This window comes from Thamnophis sirtalis, unplaced genomic scaffold (genome assembly GCF_051295495.1).
Source record: "Thamnophis sirtalis isolate CommonGarterSnake01/CBP01778 unplaced genomic scaffold, rThaSir2_p1.2 scaffold_10, whole genome shotgun sequence".
In the NCBI taxonomy this organism is placed as follows: Eukaryota; Metazoa; Chordata; class Lepidosauria; order Squamata; family Natricidae; genus Thamnophis; species Thamnophis sirtalis.
In genome coordinates, this window is record NW_028261390.1 from 20,939,775 (window position 1) to 20,955,498 (window position 15,724).

General features: G+C 39.0%; 1 protein-coding gene across 2 annotated transcripts in view; it reads left to right on the plus strand.

Annotated features, from left to right (window-relative positions):
• TET2 (tet methylcytosine dioxygenase 2) overlaps positions 1-15,724 on the plus strand; it is an 86,095-nt gene that overhangs the window by 52,988 nt on the left and 17,383 nt on the right. The window contains exons 2-7 of one of the 2 annotated variants that reach the window (XM_087724174.1): positions 5,299-8,638; positions 9,290-9,380; positions 11,093-11,186; positions 12,261-12,469; positions 13,905-14,055; positions 15,392-15,481. In XM_087724174.1, coding sequence (XP_087580300.1) covers positions 5,344-8,638; positions 9,290-9,380; positions 11,093-11,186; positions 12,261-12,469; positions 13,905-14,055; positions 15,392-15,481 — 3,930 coding nt within the window. In that variant the 5' untranslated portion in view covers positions 5,299-5,343. Of the gene's footprint in view, positions 1-4,441; positions 8,639-9,289; positions 9,381-11,092; positions 11,187-12,260; positions 12,470-13,904; positions 14,056-15,391; positions 15,482-15,724 lie in introns of those variants that run through there. The other variant, XM_087724175.1, reaches the window with a different exon arrangement.

Consider the following 15,724-nt stretch of genomic DNA (forward strand, 5'->3'; position numbering starts at 1 on the left):
CTTGAGATGTAATTTGTTTAAAGGAATTAATTATGGAAAGCAGGAAATGATCTCCAAGGAGCAAAGGATGGAATTGGATCAGAAATATTTCAACATTGTTAGGACTAATGGTAGCTGCTTTAAGTCTGAAGGATAAATGTACACCTGCTCATTTCTCTCATTCAAAATAAATTTCTGGATAAGAATAGCCTTATTATAAACTGACCTGGGATTAAACAACAGGAATCCGAGCCCAGGGCCTACAATGGATTTATTGAGCAGGAGTAGGGAGTAGCTAGAAGGTAGTAAGAGTGTAAAATATCAAATGCACCTTTCAAATAATAACTCCCTCTACCATCACTATCAGAATGGTAGTGCCTCTCCAATTCGCATTCTCTCCCCCTCCCATATCAAACAAACTCACAAACTCTGCCATCCTGCCTCCAGATCCAAGGTTCCCATCAAACATCTATGGGTCATCAATAGCTTCCAGAACTTTAGTTTACCTCTACTAGTAGACTTAGGATATCTATCAAAATCTATAAATAATATTTTTATAAGCATTCTAAAGCAAGTTCAGCAAATTAAATCGTCCAATTACAATTTAAAATAAAGCACGCTAGGTCAGACTAAGGCGCATTTTAGTACAATATGCCTCCCTGATTTTTTTCACCAATTTAAAAATGTGCTATATTTACACATTGTAATTTACATTTGTATGCAATGTTGCTACTCATAGTAATTCTATGGAATAATTTATCTTCCAAAGTTTGCTACAATTTATGCCATCCTTGATATAAAGAACAAATCCTACCATAATTTGTCATTCTCATAAAATTTGTATGCAAGAATGACAGTATTCTATTAATTATCTCAGTTCCATCAGGTTTCTATTATATCCCTATACCTATCAACTTGTTCATAATCAAGTCCTCTAATTTAGCACAGAGATGCTATCTCATTATTTAATATAAGAAAAGAAAAAAGTTATTGAAAGAAATATTTACCTTATCAATACAATTTTATTTGTATTTTAAAAACAAATTAAGTGTGTTGCAGTCCATATGTCTCTTGCAGTAACTCAGATGGTTTAAAAACTTGATTACCATTAAGTTGATCCAATGCATTAATCCCCTTGTTTCATCTACAAAAAAAAATTTCAAACGGGATTACTCCAAAATGTTAGTTTATCATGCAAATAAGAATCAAATATACATGAATGAAAAATTACATGAATGAAAACAAGTGAATGCTTTCAAAATACATCTTGCAGCTTTTAATGTAGGAAATAAAATCAAACTACATTATTTTAGCAATAGCAGTAGACTTATATACCGCTTCATAGGCCTTTCAGGCCTCTCTAAGCGGTTTACAGAGAGTCAGCATATTGCCCCCAACAATCTGGGTCCTCATTTTACCCACCTCGGAAGGATGGAAGGCTGAGTCAACCCTGAGCCGGTGAGATTTGAACCGCTGACCTGCTGATCTAGCAGTAGCCTGCAGTGCTGCTTTTAACCACTGCGCCACCTTGGCTCAGTGGTTAAAAGTTAAACCAACTCCCTACTTATTAGAAGTCAAAGCTTCTGTTTGTGCCAATGATTTTTTTTAACTTCATCATTTGTATTTCATAAGGACATCAATCTAAAAATATATGCTTAGTTATAGAGTTGATAATTAAGGAAGTTAAATACAATGATCATAATTTGCATATTCTAGGCCATTGTTTTGCACCTTGCCATATCTCTGTACTTTAACTCCCAGAATTCTCTGACTAGCCATTGTTCAGAATTCTGGGAACTAAAGTCTGAAGATATGAAAGCTGTCCAAGTTTAGAATTGCTGGTCTTATGCAAAAACTAGAAAACATAATTCTCTCCTGGGAATAATAGTACTTATTATTCATAACTTGGTATTCTTTTGTCTTAAATTATCCTATTTTTGGTGCCTTGGGTTTTTTCCCTACTATCACTAAACTCACCTTTATTTTTGTTTTGTGCTATTCTCAGCCACTAAACAGTCCTGTTTGTATCTGCCTGCATTGGCCTGTTTAAAAGTTCACAACTGTCTTTTTTCTTTCCAAAGACTGCTGATTGGAACTGAGATATTGGCAGAGAAGTAAAACCCCATCCACTAGTTAATTACTTAATCAGTGAATTGCCTACTTCTTTAAGTTCTTCCCCTTAACTATGAAAAACATAAACACACTGAGCCAGGAAAATAATATCAAACTGAAATGGATCAAGATATAACTGATTCACTGCTTTCTACCCAGGAACATGAAAGAGGAAAAGAACTTTTTAAGGAAGATCTAGGATTTTCATTTCTAGAAAAAGATCTGCATCCTTCAAAATAATTGGACCAACCAAGAGGCATAGCTGCCCAGAGTCACTCTTGATGGTGAGATAGGCAGTATATAAGTTTAATAAATAAATATTCCCTCCTATCACAGAGATGCTTCATGGAACAGATAGCACTCCTGCTTCCTGCTTGGTATCTTCTCTATATATATCCTGTCAAAAATTAACACATTAATTACAAATTATATTTCTCTAACATCTTCTCAATATTCTCAGAAAATTATTTACCTCACTGCTACAAGATACCAAATGAATATTCTTAATTTCAAATTGCATGGTAGGTGATCTCTACACCTTGCCCATCCTCCACATTAAGATCTTTTTGGAACAGAAGATGTTGCCAAATCATATTTCCCAGATTAATAAAGTTCATTTCTCCTAAACTTTAGGAGCCCATGGATAAGAGCATAGCTGCCACTCTTTGTCACCAAAACCACAAGTGAGTTTAGAATTTAGAATAACAGAGTTGAAGGGACCTTGAAGGTCTTCTAGTCCAACCCCCTGTTTAGGCAGGAAACCCTACACCACTTCAGACAAATGGATATCCATCTTCTTAAAAACGTCCAGTGTTGGAGCATTCACAACTTCTGGAGGCAAGTTGTTCCACTGATTAATTGTTCTAACTGTCAGGAAATTTCTCCTCAGTTCTAAGTTGCTTCTCTCCTTGATTAGTTTCCTCCCCTTGTTTCTTGTCCTACCCTCAGGTGCTTTGGAGAAGGAAAATAAGCAATGGGTGGAAACTAATCAAGGAGAGAAGCCAGAAGTGGGCTGCACATACCTTAACAACTAGTTCGCTTCACTCGTGCATACACCTTCCGTGCTTAAATGCAGCTTCAAACTCACAGCCAATCTTCTCAGGCAGCTCTGGTGACTACAGCAGGTGAAGCGTGGAACTCAGCTGAGTAGCGGAGAGAGGGAGCCAGAGAGTTAGTTACATAGGACAGGATAGCATAGGGGCAAGTGGGCCGGTTCAGCCAGTGGTCAGAACTTCTGGTTCGCCTGAACTGGTCTGATCAGGAAGGAGCCCACCTCTGGTGTGAGCCCAGCAAGGTTGTAAAATGCAGAAGACCTTTGTCCTTTCTTGCCAGTTTTTCCACAATACTCTGTCCAAGGTCCTGATTGATCCTACCTTGTCAAATTCGGAACCTTCTCCTGAAGGTTATATTCACTCTGATCTTGTGGAATATGAATATGTCTTTTAGTTGTTACATTGCCTATCAGAAACGAAATTGATACAGTTTCTTTTTCTGAAAACCCAGAAGAAAAACAAGTCATATTTATTAATCATGATTGGAAACCTATTTGAGAATAACTACTAATTGTCTGAAGATTCTTCTTGATTAAAAAAAAAACACAAGCGTTTTTATTTAATTCAATTTTTAAGTAATTTTAAATAATTGTGTATTAATTTCAATATTGAGAAGATATCTCTTTCTCAAAAGTAACCCCTTATCTCAAAAATTACTCTTCCCCTCGGCAAATCCTATGCTTGGATTGTTCGGAAATATTGTTTGAACATGGAGATGTAAACCAGAGATTTTCTAGCATTTTTTTTTAAATTAGTAAGTACTCTATACATTGTGTAAGTATTTTAAAATGTAGGTGAGTGAAAGATGCTATACTTTCCACAGTGAAAGTGTGGATATAGATGGTGAAATTGACTGATTTAATTTAAATAAAATTATATAGCTTTGTTGCTCTTTGAAAACAAATAGATTTTTTGCTAAAAGTTGAAAAAATGAGGCATTTTCATTTTAAGTTTTGATGATTTGAATGATTTTCTAATTATAAAAATGGATTGAAATTTTGTGAAATGTAAAATAAAAAGTTGATGTACTATTTTGTAATCATCTCCCCCACCAAATAAAATTTAAGTCTATCTTTTCTCTCTCTTTCCCCATTTCTTTTTTCTATTCTAACTCTCATTTCTTCTATATTTTTATATTATAATGAAACTTAATAAAATCCTATTACAAAAAAAATCCTAGGTTAGTGCATGTTAAATATACAGGGAATTCTAGATACATTTATTTATCTATTTATTTATTATTGATACAAATTATTGTCCACTCTTCTTTATAAATGTAAGGTTTCAGTAGTATGATGTGGTTCATAAGCAAATAATAGCTTTTTAATTCATTTTTCTGTGCTATCCATAGTGGACAATAAGAGTTATCTGACTTTTCACTATGTAGAAGAAATCTACCATGTACACAAAAGCTTTCTGTGCCTTAGCATTAAAAGGTAAAGGTAAAGGTTCCCTTCGCACATATGTGCTAGTCATTCCCGACTCTAGGGGGCGATGCTCATCTCTGGTTCAAAATCAAAAACCAGCGCTGTCCGAAGATGTCTCCGTGGTCATGTGGCCGGCATGACTAAATGCTGAAGGTGCGCAGAACAGTTACCTTCCCACCAAAGGTGGTCCCTATTTTTCTACTTCCATTTTTATATGCTTTCAAATTTCTAGGTTGGCAGAAGCTGGGACAAGTAACGGGAGCACACTCCATTATGTGGCGCTAGGGATTCGAACCGCCGAACTGCCAAGTTTTCTAATTGACAAGCTCAGCATCTTAGCCACTGAGCCACCATGTCACTTGCCTTAGCATTAGCCATACATTTAAATATATGGGCCTAATTTCCTCAGCTGTGTGTGCAGATGGATTGTAAAACCATTGTCTTTAAAAAATAGTGGAGTCTCAATTCTTCTTGCTACTTGTTCTTATAACCTTAGTTGTCAAATTGCAGAGGAACAATCATGGGTACCTCCAGGGCTCATGAGTTACCTATCATTCTAATGTAATTTGTGAAGCAATTTTTGATATACAAAGCAGAGAACCTTGAAAATCATATATACAATAGATGGCTATTTGGAAACATGGGTGTTTGCATGCTCTATAGGTGTGAAAATATAGCATGAAAGCAAAATAAACATGCCTTTCTCTATCTCTCCCATTTCTTTCCAGATCCAGTAAGAGGATAACCTTGTGGATGGCCCTTGAGTAAGCCAGATGGAACAGGACAGAACTAATCATGATGAAGGCAATAGTTTAAATCCTTTTTTAATTCCACATCCTTCTCGTGTTTGCCAAGCTGAGCCTTTGTCAGTGAAGCTGCACAATGGAAACACATCAGTGGGAAAGATCTACAGTGAACTGAATGGCAATCCTATGTGGCTGCATGGGAAGGCCAACTATGGAATGAAGCATCCTGCAACGAGGAATGAGAGTAGTCGAATAAGCCCTGACCTCCTTCAGCAAAAGAAACATTGCAGTGGGTATTTGCAAAACGGTGGGATAAAACGCACTTTTAGTGAGCCTTCTTTGTACGGACTACACCTGAACAAGAAGCTTAAACAAGACGAAGAAGCAAAAAGAGGACAAGATGGCGCATGCGCTGTCAGCAACCAAGCAGGTGCTTCTAATTTGTGCAGTGAGAAGGATGTTGTGGGTTTTGGAACAGAACAAAGTACATCTTCAGTTCTTATACAGTCTCTAAGATGCAACTCTGGTGCTTCAGAAACTTCTCCAGCTCCCCAGATTCAGAATGAACAAGGGGATGAAAATAGCAGCTGCCACAACAGGGACATTGACATGGCATATAAGAACAAGGCAACTCCAATGCCTAATGGTGCTATAGTTTCTGCCTCTTCCATGGGAAACATGCATGGTGAATTCCTGGAAAAAACGTCTCAGTATAATCCAGAACATGTTTTCAGTGGAACGCAGACAACTACATCTTTTACAAATGCCATAAATACTCGGGCTATTAATGTGTTGACATGTGGCACATCACATTTACTGCATACCTCAGGGCAGATAAGTTCCGCTCAAACCTCAAACTCTGAGCTGCCTCAGGTGCTAGCTTCTGTAGCTACTGAAATCCACAATATAGAAAACTCCACTAAAGGATCCATCATACAAGCAAGCACCAATTTTCATCATCCAGAAATAATGAACTCAGAGCAGCCAAAGTCAGGAAATGCCTACCAGCCACCTACAAACAGCCGTGAAGTTTCAGAAAACGCAGGGCAGGTCCCCAGTCAGGATTTCTCACTCAGTCCTAACAACAATCTGAAGACTCATGATAGTAGCTCAGAGGTTTTGTCACAACCAAGAGAAGAAACCGGTGCTTCCTTCCAACAAGATTCTGTGTTCAGGAATGATTCTTTTAATCTACCCCCTATTGCACCACCTTCTCCAGGGCAGGAAATGAACTGTGTGCTCTCCGCTGCAGGTTCAGAAGATCCTAGAAATATTTTCAATCTGACAGAAGAAAATAACAGACGGCAGCAACATCATCAGGGAGAGCATGCAAAAAAAGTGTCTGGTTTTTGCCAACAAACTCCCAGTTCTCAACAGGATCATCAATACAAGATTCAGGCTTCACAAGCAACTGGGAGTGAAACAAATGTTGATCTCAGTACAGTGATATTGGGAATAAAGCAGCAAGATCCTAGTGAAACTCAGTCCAAACTGGAGTCTAAAATTCAGGATCCACAAAGATTAAGAAACAGTGAAGAATTGCAACACTTTCCACATCTTCTGAGCCAGATTAATCAGCAGACTACTCTTGATCATGAGAAAGATCTGGTGAAAAATCACTTAGAGCAGTCACAAACCCACTCACAAGCTTCTTGGATGAGAATGACTTCCCCTCCCTTTCGCCCCAGTGATTCTTCCCCAAAATCAAATGAAACACTTTTGAGGACCATGCTTCAGCTCCAGACAAATTCACCTGAGCAGACACATCCAAAACAATATATTAGAGGTTCCAATGAATCAAAAGGAGTCATAGGACAATCTTGCTACCAGAACATTATGCAGGGTGAGCAAATACCAGCACTATTCAAAAGTGAAGGAGCACAACTGCCTCATCATTTTACTCCTGATTTGCACATCCCATTCCAAAAGCACTCGCCACAATCCAAAAAGATGAATGATCAGCAGCAAAATTCAAGGCACTTTAACCTTCAACCACAATCTGAACTCCACCTTGAACAGGCACCATTAAAACCCCAGCACTTAGAACTTCCATTTGAGGATGACCAATTCATACATTCACAAATTTTGCCTCCAATACTCCAGACTCAGCCAATACAACCACCACAGAATTCACAAGTAACAATGAACCCCACACAACAAATAAAAACCACAAAGTTCTCCCAAATCTTCCCCCAGTCAAGCAACAGCCAAGAGCAGCAAGGAGAAGGAACATCTTTAAATCGGCTTAAATTAGAAGAGTGCTTTGAAGTGGGAAGTAATTACTACAAATCAGTTGAGTTCCCAGTACAGGTTCCCCAGACCAAAGTGGACCATATTTCAAATACAGCCAACAAAATCTCCCATTATAATCAGACAAATAATGTAATGAAGCATTCCTGCTCAAACAACATGCATTTGGTTTCCGAGAAGAAGGAAGATCCCATAAACGCAGACCTCTTAACTCAAAATATATCTCGCAACATGCAGCACATGCAATATTATCCAAATAGCGTAACTCCTAACCAAGATCTGCCCCAGGGCTTTCAGGAACAAAACCCTCCATCTCCACCAACTTCATTTCTACAGCTGCCCTTCCAGCAAACACAGGAATATTCTCACATGACTACCAACATGAATAACTCACAAGCTAGTCAGATTCAGCCAACTTACTCACCCTACAGTCAGCAAGCAGCATCCCATGCAATAGATCAGAGTCATGGGCACTGTCTTCCCTCGCAACCTCACAAAGATTTTCAAAAGCATGCTGCTATTAGATGGCATATCTTGAATAAACAGGCTAATCAAAATAAAGCTGAGTCATGTCAAGCTATGGGCTTCAAATCTGTCAAAACTGAAACCGGCTCAAAGGTGAATGCTTGCCTTCCTCCACCAGTTGGACAGTTGGAAAACAAACCATGGAAGAAAGCAATTAAACAAGAGGTTCAGCACTTTGGTTGTGAGAACATGCAACAAAGGAGTATCATTGAAACCATGGAGCAGCAGTTGAAACAGTTTCAGGTCAAAACACCCTTTGATCACAAGTCCCTTACTATCAAATCACCCAAACAGGTCAAAATTGAGGCTGCAGGACCCATTACTATTCTGACAAGGAATTGTAATGGTACAGATTTCAACAGCCACGCCACCTCTTTAGAACAACAAGCCATTCATTCGAATGAAAAGACACCAACCAAAAGAAGTGCTGGAACAGCCCTCAATAATTTCTTGGAATCACCTTCTTCGTTACTAGATACACCTTTAAAAAACTTGCTGGACACACCTGTCAAAACCCAGTATGATTTTCCTTCATGTAGCTGTGTGGGTAAGTTTGGATTGCTATTGTTTACAAAATAAATAATATAAATTCTGCCAATTTTTATAGTTTATTAAGAAAGGGTAAGCTTCCCCAGTTTGGAATTTTAGTTATGTTGTTAAGAAACATCATGCTGTAGAACAGAAACTATTGTTAAACTTTACAGATATTTTATTTGTTTTCACCCTTCACCTTGAATGTTTAGATAGACAGTATAGACCGGTGATGGCTACCCTTTTTCCCACCGCATGCCAAAAGCAGGGGGAGTGCATGGGGGTCATGTGCGGGCATGCCCACACCCATAATTCTATGTATGCAACCCCCCCTGCGCACATCTACATGTGACCCCCCCCGGCTTTTGGCCCGGGATGGACCTGTTTTCCATCCTCCCCAGGCTCCAAAGGCTTTCTAGGAGCCTGGGGAGGGCAAAAATGGCCTCCCCCCAGAAGCCCCGAAAAACGTCCGAAAATGACAGCTGAAGTCAGCTGGCCAGTGCGCGCATGCACACTGGAGCTGACAGGGCAACGCCTCGTGTGCCCTAACAAATGGCTGCTCGTGCCATAGGTTCACAAGTATAGACTATACCAAAGCTGGGTGGTATAAAACTTTTAACACATACCGATTAATCTTTTCATTTCTTTTTTTTAAAAAAAACAACAGAACAGATAATTGAAAAAGACGAGGGCCCTTTCTATACTCACCTTGGAGCTGGTCCTAATGTCGCTGCTATTAGAGAAATAATGGAGGAAAGGTAATGAATTAGAAAAGCATGCAGCAGATATAAAAAAATTTCCACTTTTGCATGTCAGGATTTCTTCCAATTTGCGCACAAATAACACCATCATTGCAAGCCATTATAGTTATTGCTAGATTGTCTATTCTAGCGTTACCAATCCTGGTCAGAATCTGTTTAATGGAGTGTCACAATATTGGACAGCTCTGCTGTTGACTGTCATAAGCTGCCCATTTCCAGGTAAATGCCAGCAAATGCCTACATGAAAAGGCATTCATTGGTCTTCCAAATAAGATGGGCAGCAGCTGGATAATGAAATCAGGGGTCAATCTTGAATGCATAGCATAGGTACTTTAAGAAATCTCTCTGTTAAATCACAACAAAATACAAACTCTGGCTTTTCTATTTGCTTTGAAGAAGTAAATGAAGAGTAAAAAGAAAAGAAAGAAAGAAAGAAAGAAAGAAAGAGAAAGAGAGAAAGAGAGAAAGAAAGAAAGAAAGAAAGAGAAAGAGAAAGAGAAAGAGAAAGAGAAAGAAAGAGAGAAAGAAAGAAAGAAAGAAATGAGCTTAATCAATTAAACACTCATGGATATAAATTTCCAGTGCAATTTGAAGACTCATTAATCAATAACACACACACACACTTTACATAGTAGTATTCTATGTTTAAGTAACAATGAGAGTGCTTGTATAAAATCTGTTTGATCTATTACAGCCTTTTCCAACTTGTGCACTCTCTACATATGATGACTTAGTTGTCAGTACCACAGCCAATGTAGCCATTGGTGAAATTTCTAGGAGTTGAATTTTATATGCCTGAAAAATCGTGACTCAACAAATGCGCGCCCGACAACAGCGCACCAACAAAACCGCGGTGATAAAACCGTGATGTCGACAGCGCACCAACAAAAGAGCACCATCAGAAGCGCGATTACAGTTAAAGTAAGGGTTAGGGTAAGGGTAAGGGTAAGGGTTAGGGTTAGGGTTAGGGTTAGGGTTAGGGTTAGGGTTAGGGTTAGGGTTAGGGTTAGGGTTAGGGTTAGGGTTAGGGTTAGAGTTAGAGTTAGGGTTAGATTCAGGGTTAGGTTTAGGTTTAGGGTTAGGTTTAGCATTAGGTTTAGCGTTAGGTTTAGAGCGCGCTTCTGTTGGCACACTGTTGGCACGCTTCTGCACTCATTCGTCGGCGTGATTTCAAACTCACAGTTTTCTCCCCGCGGTTTCGTTGGCGTGCTTTTGTCGAGCGCGCATTTATCAGTGAACCCTGAAAAATGACTAGGTTGTATTAAGCTGAAATGAATTCTGGATCCTTGCTGTTGTTTTTCCTTGCAATATAAAATTTCCTATACTTTGGGGGAAGCTTCATTTGCCTTACTGAAACATAAACTCAATTGATCTTTAACAAGCAAAAATATAAATGTATATTTTATAAATATACATTTAGTAAAACATTTTTATGTTACAAATATAAAGCAAAATTAACTTTCCTCATTAAAGTGCTTTTGAAACATTTGGGTTTGGTTTGGCTTGTTTTGATTTGGTTTGGATTTGCTCTCTCCTTAAAATCTGCACCAAGCTAATTAAAATGCTATGGATAGTAAATAATCTCAATACAAGAAAGGATTTTAAGACATAAAGTAAAAGTTTCCCGTGTTCTTATATGATCGCATTTACATTTATATGAACTTCATGTTTTTATATTTATTCATTTCATGATTTGATTTTTTTTAAAGATATGGGCAAAAAGGCAAAGCCATCAGAATAGAGAAAATTGTCTACACGGGAAAAGAAGGCAGAAGTGTTCAAGGCTGCCCTATAGCTAAATGGGTAAGAATATAATAATATATAATAAACCTTATAAAGGATATTGTTCATCTCTAAAGATATAATTAGTGCATGTTAACAAAAATAAATCTTATTCAGGTTTTTTTTAAATCACAGAAGTTAACTGGGAATATATTTTTTAATAAAATATGACAGATTAATAACAGTTCTATCTTGGAAATTTTATAGAAGATGTATACTAAGATGAAATTATTGTCTTATGTACATAAGTCCTTTAAAAATCTGTGGACCTGCCATCTCACTATGTTATATCTTTTTAAATTATGCTAGGTTTATTCTATCTTGCCTTTCCAAATCTGTTATTAAAATTTGAAACTCACAGACCTAAAGTTGGAATGAAGCCCCACAGTTCATGAACTTTTAATAATACCACTATTATATCATTGTTACCTTTTAATGTATAATTGGGTAGAAGATATAATGATGGGCAATTACTCCATCTAGTGCAGTGATGGTTAACCTTTTCGGCACCAGGTGCCAAAACTGGAGTGTGCATGCACTGGAGCGCTGGAACCTGAAAGAGAGCAGCTGACTGGTGTATATGTGCATGGCAGCCAGCTGCGTTTCTGGGCTCCAGTGTGCATATGCGCATCAGCCCAGCTGGTCTGGCACGCATGCACACTGCCCAGCTGCTCTCTTCCGGGTTCCAGCACACGCATGTGTGCTGGCCAGTTGTTCTTCATGCAAAGACCAGCTGACTGGCGTGCATGCAAGCAATGGAACCCGGAAGAGCAACTGATAATGATGCACATCCCCACAGAGAGGTCTCTGTGTGCCACCTCTGGCATGTGTGCCATAAGTTTGCCATCACAGATCTGGTCCATTGTCTTTCCTGGCTCATAGTAGCTCTTTCAAGTTGTAGGCAGATTCTTATCCAGTCCTGCTTTGAAAATTTCAAACAAGGAAAGAAACTGCAAGCTGAACCAGAGAACTATGGTATGCAAAAGATATGCAGAAATCTGGTTTTCCCAAAACTGGACAAAAGCATTAATGTGACCTGCTAACCTGAAATTCCACAATTTTTTACAGGAAAAATATTTTTTGGTATACTTTCAGGTGATTCGTCGAAATGGAACGGAAGAAAAACTTCTTTGTTTAGTGCGAGAACGTGCAGGCCACCACTGTGAAACAGCTGTGATAGTTGTACTTATCTTGGTGTGGGAAGGAATACCTCAGAGCCTAGCAGACAAGCTGTACTCTGAATTGTCTGACACTTTAATGAAGTATGGCACACTCACAAACCGGCGGTGTGCACTCAATGAAGAGTAAGTGAAGTATGTACTTCCTTCACCTCCAGGAAGTAAAATTTTCCTACAGTTTAAATATAAATGACATAGATCGTAATAAGCATAGTTTCCTCATTTAGCATACAATAAATGTGTTCAAACTGCAACTCCCAATATTCCCAAATACCATGGCCAGGTTGGCAGACAACTTACAGATCTGGGACCTCCTTTCACTGTAAAAGCAGGTAAGTAGGTATATGTAGTCAGGGGTAGGCTTCAAAAGTTTTAGCAAGGGGTTCTCAGCCTGGTTGCTTGGTGGGCATAGCCATGGTGGGCATTCAGGAGTGGGTGCCTGCCGCCATTACTACCGGTTCAAAGCCCCAAAAATGTAGTATATGTGGTCTCGCTCAATAGTATAATTGTGAGAGGGATCCTGTCCACTGTGAGAGTGGACAACCATTTAAATATGAGCCAGCAGTGTGCAGCAGCTGCCAAAAAAGCCAACACAGTTCTAGGCTACATAAACAGAGGGATAGAATCAAGATCACGTGAAGTGTTAATACCACTTTATAATGCCTTGGTAAGACAACACTTGGAATACTAGATTCATTTTTGGTCGCCATGATGTAAAAAAGATGTGGAGACTCTAGAAAGAGTGCAGAGAAGAGCAACCAAGATGATTAGGGGACTGGAGGCTAAAACATATGAAGAATGGTTGTGGGAACTTGGTATGTCTAGTTTAATGAAAAGAAGGACTAGAGGAGACATGATAGCAGTGTTCCAATATCTCAGGTCTGCCACAAAGAAGAGGGAGTCAAGCTATTCTCCAAAGCACCTGAGAGCAGGACAAGAAGCAATGGGTGAAAACTAATCAATGAGAGAAGCAACCTAGAACTATGGAGAAATTTCCTGATAGTTAGAACAATTAATCAGTGGAACAACTTCCCTCCAAAAGATGTGAATGCTCCAACACTGGAAGTTTTAAAGAAGAGATTGGATAACTATTTGTCTGAAGTGGTGTAGGGTTTCCTACCAAGGCAGGAGGTTGGACTAGAAGACCTCCAGGGTCCCTTCCAACTCTGTTATTCTGTTAAGTCATAAGGAGCCATTGTTCCTCATCTCTGATTTAGAAGTATATCCTGCTTTTAGCTCAGGTATTGATAGTGCTTTCTCTTTCCATTTTTTCTCACAACAATCGCATACATTAGGGCAAAAAGAATGACTGGTGCAAAGTTACCCAGATAGCTTCCATGACTGAGCTGGAGGTGAATCTGTGTCTCACCATGCCTACCACAGTCTGTTCATCACTAAACTACACTGGTTCTTATTTAATTTAAAACCGCTACATTTCAATAGTAATCAGAGGCAATATGTGATAAATATGTGATAAATATATGATGAAGAAACTGCTTTAAAATAGCTATGGTATATTGGAAGTATACTGATAAACCTTCCTATTTTTTCCCCCCCTTAGACGAACCTGTGCGTGCCAAGGTCTAGATCCTGAGACTTGCGGTGCTTCTTTTTCTTTTGGTTGTTCCTGGAGTATGTACTATAATGGTTGCAAATTTGCCAGAAGCAAGATCCCAAGAAAGTTTAAACTATTAGGCGATGATCCAAAAGAGGTAGGGTAGTCCTTCAGTTATTTTTCCTGGAGAGAAAGGAAGGGAGAGGGAGGGAGGGAGGAAAGGGGATAGAGAGGGGGAAGAAAGAAAGAGATAAATTATTGTGATGAGATTTGGTACAAAAAGACTGGCAGTGCCAATAGTCCATTTTTGTTTTATTTAGTATGGGTATTCCGCTTCAACTCTACATTTTTGTTGTTTTTATTTGTAAGTTTTAAACAGCCTTTGAAGAGTATTCGGAGACTTCAACTCGTCCAGAATGCAGCCACGCGAGCGATTGTGGGTGCACCTCGGTACACCCACGTTACACCTATCCTCCACGAGCTGCAATGGCTACCGATCGGTCTCCGGCTATGCTTCAAAGTGCTAGTCGTAACTTATAAAGCCCTTCATGGTATTGGACCTGGGTACTTGAGAGACCGCCTGCTGCCAATTACCTCCCATAGACCTGTTAGATCGCACAGGGTCGGCCTCCTCCGGGTTCCATCTACCAGCCAATGCCATCTGGCTACCACCCGGGGGAGGGCCTTCTCTGTAGCAGCTCCGGCCCTTTGGAATGAACTCCCCATGGAGATTCGGACCCTCACCTCTCTCCAGGCCTTCCGGAAAGCCGTCAAAACCTGGCTGTGCCAGCAGGCCTGGGGTTGATGTGTTCCCCTCCCCTCTCGACTTGTATGGCTGTATGACTCTTGTGTATTTTAATTACGTGTATTGTGTTTGTATCCCCTTTTCCCCTTTGAGTTGTTCGCCGCCCTGAGTCCCTCCTGGAGAAGGGCGACATACAAATAAACTAAATCTTAATCTTAATCTTAACATTGCTCTTCTATCTAAAGAATTCCAAGAACTGAAACAATACGTAAGTTGGATCAGTTGGGTTTAATATGGAATCACGTTATTTAGAATTCAAATAAACATATTCAAACCCACTTCCAGTGCAGTTATTTTCAATTTTTCCATTCCTGACAGATGTTGATTCACATCTTGCTTAAATACTACTAGTGGATATCCCATTATTTCCCTAAGCCAATCTGTCATATTGCTGAACATCTTTCTAATTTTAAGCCAGAATCTACTTTCCTGCCGTTTCTATTCACTGATTCTATTGCTTTTTGGAACAACGGAGGACAGCATCAGCCTTCATTATCTACACAAAAGTCCTTCAGATATTTGAAAACAGTCATCATTTTGCCCCATGCTCTTCTTGGGAAATAGTTTTATGATCTGTTGAATCACATTATACTGAATGAAATAACCATAAGTGTTTTCAGAATTAAAGCTATTAGCTAAAAGTAGTAATTAGCTGTTAATGAGTGAAGTTCTTTTTTAAAAAAAATAGGAAGAAAAGCTAGAATCCAATCTGCAAACTTTGTCAACTCTGATGGCCCCCACTTACAAGAAACTGGCACCTGACGCCTATAACAATCAGGTGAGTAAAGAAAAACAGAAATGTAAGTTTCATTGCTTTATTTTACCAATGTATAAGTCTCCCAAGACTTTGAAAGAAACTACTATACTTAGAAGGTAGAATTCATTTATGAGGCTGCATATTTATTATGTATTAATTATACATTATATTATACATTAATATGAAAGAATTAGAGATGGAGTGTTGCAGTGGCCTACAGGTGGAGCTCTTGAGGTAGAGGCAGTTATTTCTCTCTGGGTACAC